The 2,929-nt window shown below is 55.7% G+C and overlaps 1 protein-coding gene across 2 annotated transcripts; it reads right to left on the bottom strand.

The window, feature by feature from the left end:
• Positions 1–1,341: 1,341 nt before the first annotated feature.
• On the bottom strand, positions 1,342–2,597 carry Ppdpf (pancreatic progenitor cell differentiation and proliferation factor). Of its 2 annotated transcripts, none has more exons than XM_029484433.1 (5): positions 2,393–2,597; positions 2,111–2,297; positions 1,961–2,038; positions 1,746–1,842; positions 1,342–1,664 (listed from the first exon to the last, which is right to left on the bottom strand). In XM_029484433.1, exons 2-5 carry the CDS (start codon positions 2,163–2,165, stop codon positions 1,547–1,549), a joined length of 348 nt encoding a protein of 115 aa, XP_029340293.1. In that variant the 5' UTR covers positions 2,166–2,297; positions 2,393–2,597; the 3' UTR covers positions 1,342–1,546. The 2 variants fall into 2 exon arrangements, with proteins under 2 accessions (XP_029340293.1, XP_021010238.1); XM_021154579.2 differs by having other exon boundaries at positions 2,111–2,182.
• Between the last annotated feature and the right edge of the window lie 332 nt (positions 2,598–2,929).

Genomic DNA, 2,929 nt, shown 5'->3' with positions numbered 1-2,929 from the left:
GATTCCAAAATTCAAACTCAGGTCTTCTCATTGGCAAGGCAAGCCTTTGCCACCTGAGCTTTCTCCTCAGCTCCAGGTAGACTGAGTAACTACTACAGTAACTAAGGGTGATATCATCGTAGCAAGGCCTTGTGGGAAGAACTGGCCTGGTTCCTAGAATGCCTTACGNTGAGAAGGGCTGACTTTTAGAAGCCTCAGGGACTTTTCAAAGAGGGAGCTACCCAAACCTACAGGTGCTCCTGGCAAAAACCTTGTGGTACAGCAGCCTGACCTGAATATACTTTCTGAGAACAAAGTCCTGGCACCACAAACAAACACAGGTGCCTGACAGCACTGTATGAATCAACACAGCACTTGTAAACATGTCAGCCTGGCTTTGCTGAGATTGCAGGGCTTGTTCCAGAACCTACAGTATAACCAGCCCTAGGCCTATCTCTTCAGAGGGTTATCACTCAAGATCAAGAGTAGATCCCAAAATCTTTCCTTTACTATCATCTTAACGTCATTCTTTATACTTCTGATTATTCTCTACAACTTTTCTCTAACCCTTCTGCAAGTCACTAAAATACTCACTTCTCAGCTTTGCCAGCTGCAGCTGTACATCTGACAAGACTTCAGAGAATCCACAAAGGGGAAGGGAAGATGGAACCACTCTCCTTGCAGCCTGGAGCTATTGGCTGTCCCTAGCTTCTAGCTGACAAGGAGCAGCTCTGTGGGCCTCATCTGGCCTAAGTAAAACTCATTTCCTGTTCTGAGTCCACCAAAGGTGCAAAGANCCTCCTCCCCNGACTACTTGTTTAGGAGTTAAGGGCAGCCTTCCACAAGCTTTCGGGATACCCTGAGGGCAGGCATGAGGGAGGCTCAGCAGAGGCACAGGCTTTAGTTCCCTGGGGAGAGTGCAGCTGTTTACCAGGTGAGGTAGCAGAAAGGCTTGCTGAGCCACACCTAAGACTCCACCCTAACCTTGCCACTTCAGCCACCCCCCTCAGCTCCTACGCCCTCTGACCTAGAGGCTAGACTTCCTGTGTTTGGAATCCTCTTTCAGTCTGAGCTAGTATCCCCAACCCTGGGGAACCAGCTGNGCAGCAAGTAGTGGGGAGGGCCTGACCCAAGATCGCCCACCAGGCTCCTGTGTAGGAACTGAGAGCTCCCAAACTCAGCCAGAAGCCCAGCTTCCCCTGGACTGTCTACCTGGGGCCAGGACCACTTAAGAGGTTATCTCACCAGATGCAGGGGTATCACTGGGAAGGGTCTCAAAGGATCTGTCAGGAAAGCCTGGGAGCAGTATAGCATCCAGCAGGAAGCAAGGCTGGATTCAGTAATGTTTCAAACATACCAGGGGAGGGTGGCTGCTGTGAGTTTATTTTCTGCTTTGTGCCAAGACACAGTTATGGGGTCAGGAAAGTTCAGTGCTGTGAACGAAGAGGGGGCTCTCTCCAGCTCCTGCTGGTTTCTGTTGTTCAGCCTTCCTAGTTTCTAGAGGGTGGAGAGGGTAGGCTCTGGCCTAGCACCACTTCAGCTTGGGCAGGCTGCTGATTCTGATTGGTCAGGAAGGGGCCCTGGGGTTGGTCTGGCCAGAATGGATAACTGGCTGCTGCTTCATGGTTTCAGGAGTCAGGCCACAGGTCATNGGGCTTCTGGAGACCTGGGAGGACTCTGCCGAGCTGTAGGGAGAGCATAGGTCACTGGGTCAGCATTTGCTTTAATTGGGGCCACCCCCACAACCACATGGAAGATGGACTCACCGCTCAGGAGACTCCAACACTGTAGTCATGAATGGGAGGGTGGATTTCCCGAAAAAGAAGCTGGCCCACCAGTGGCCCGGGTCGGCTTTGGGAAGACCTGAGNAGCAAAGAAGGGTCACGATGGGGTCAAGTCCCTCTCCACGCTCCCCATCCCCCACCCCACCCCCGCCTTAGGACGTGAACTCTGCCCTTCCGCTGGCTGGTTCTGCACTTACCCGGGGACTGGGGCACGGCGTCCCCAGGGTATTCGGCACTTCCGCCGGAGCTGCAGCTGGACGAGGAGCCCAGGCGTCCTGGGAAGGGGAGGCGGGTCAGCCACAGGGCCCTGGGCCAGCCCTGGGCGGGGCTGGCGAGGGGCTACTTACGCCGATAGTAGTCATGGGTAGCCACGAGCGAGCCGCTGGAAGGGATGGCTGCCATGCTTCAGGGCCGAGGCGCTGCAGAGACCAGAGCAGAATGTGGGCCCTGGTNACCGCACACCGGAGGTTTCCCCGAGTCTCCCGGGTCCTGACAGTGCCTGGCTTCCAGGCGGCTCCAACCAGCCCGGGCCGGCTGCGCGGTGAGACAAAGGAGCTTTGTCTGCTCCTGGCCCCAAGAAGACGCGCCTCCCCCACCCGACCGCCGGCTGCCATCGCCACTGCCCTCACCTCGGCGGAGAACGCCTTCCTTGGAGGCTTCTTGCAAGGCCACCAGGGCGCTAGGCCGCGGAGCCCATTCGCAAAGATAACCCACGAAACACCACCTCTTTAGGACCCACGCGCNCTATGCGCACGCGCGTACTTAGTTGCTTTCCTGCACCGCAAAATACGCACCACTGGGAGGCGGAGCTTGCGTCTAAGCCCCTCCCGCTTCACAGCCTGCCCACCCATGAGACTTTTGAGCTCTCCTGATACCTATTAGACCAGCAGTAGCACGAAGTGGTCCCGCCCTTCCCTATTAGACTCCACCCCGAGCGGAGCAAGGATCCACCCTACCTTCTGCAATGCTAGGTTCTGCAAAGTTCCCCATTGGCCCTAACCTCCTTGATCAAACATCTGCGGTTTCGCTCCAGTCGAAGCCAGCTCTGCTGGTTTTTTCCCCGCCTGGTTCGGACTCGAACCCGGATAGAAGAGGTTAAAGAATCTCATGTGCCCCTCAGTCTGTGCCACCCTATCGGATGTGGTCTCATGTAGTACAGCCTGTTT

The sequence above is a fragment of the Mus caroli genome, chromosome 2 (assembly GCF_900094665.2).
Source record: "Mus caroli chromosome 2, CAROLI_EIJ_v1.1, whole genome shotgun sequence".
In the NCBI taxonomy this organism is placed as follows: Eukaryota; Metazoa; Chordata; class Mammalia; order Rodentia; family Muridae; genus Mus; species Mus caroli.
This window is presented reverse-complemented; position numbering and strand designations above follow the sequence as displayed.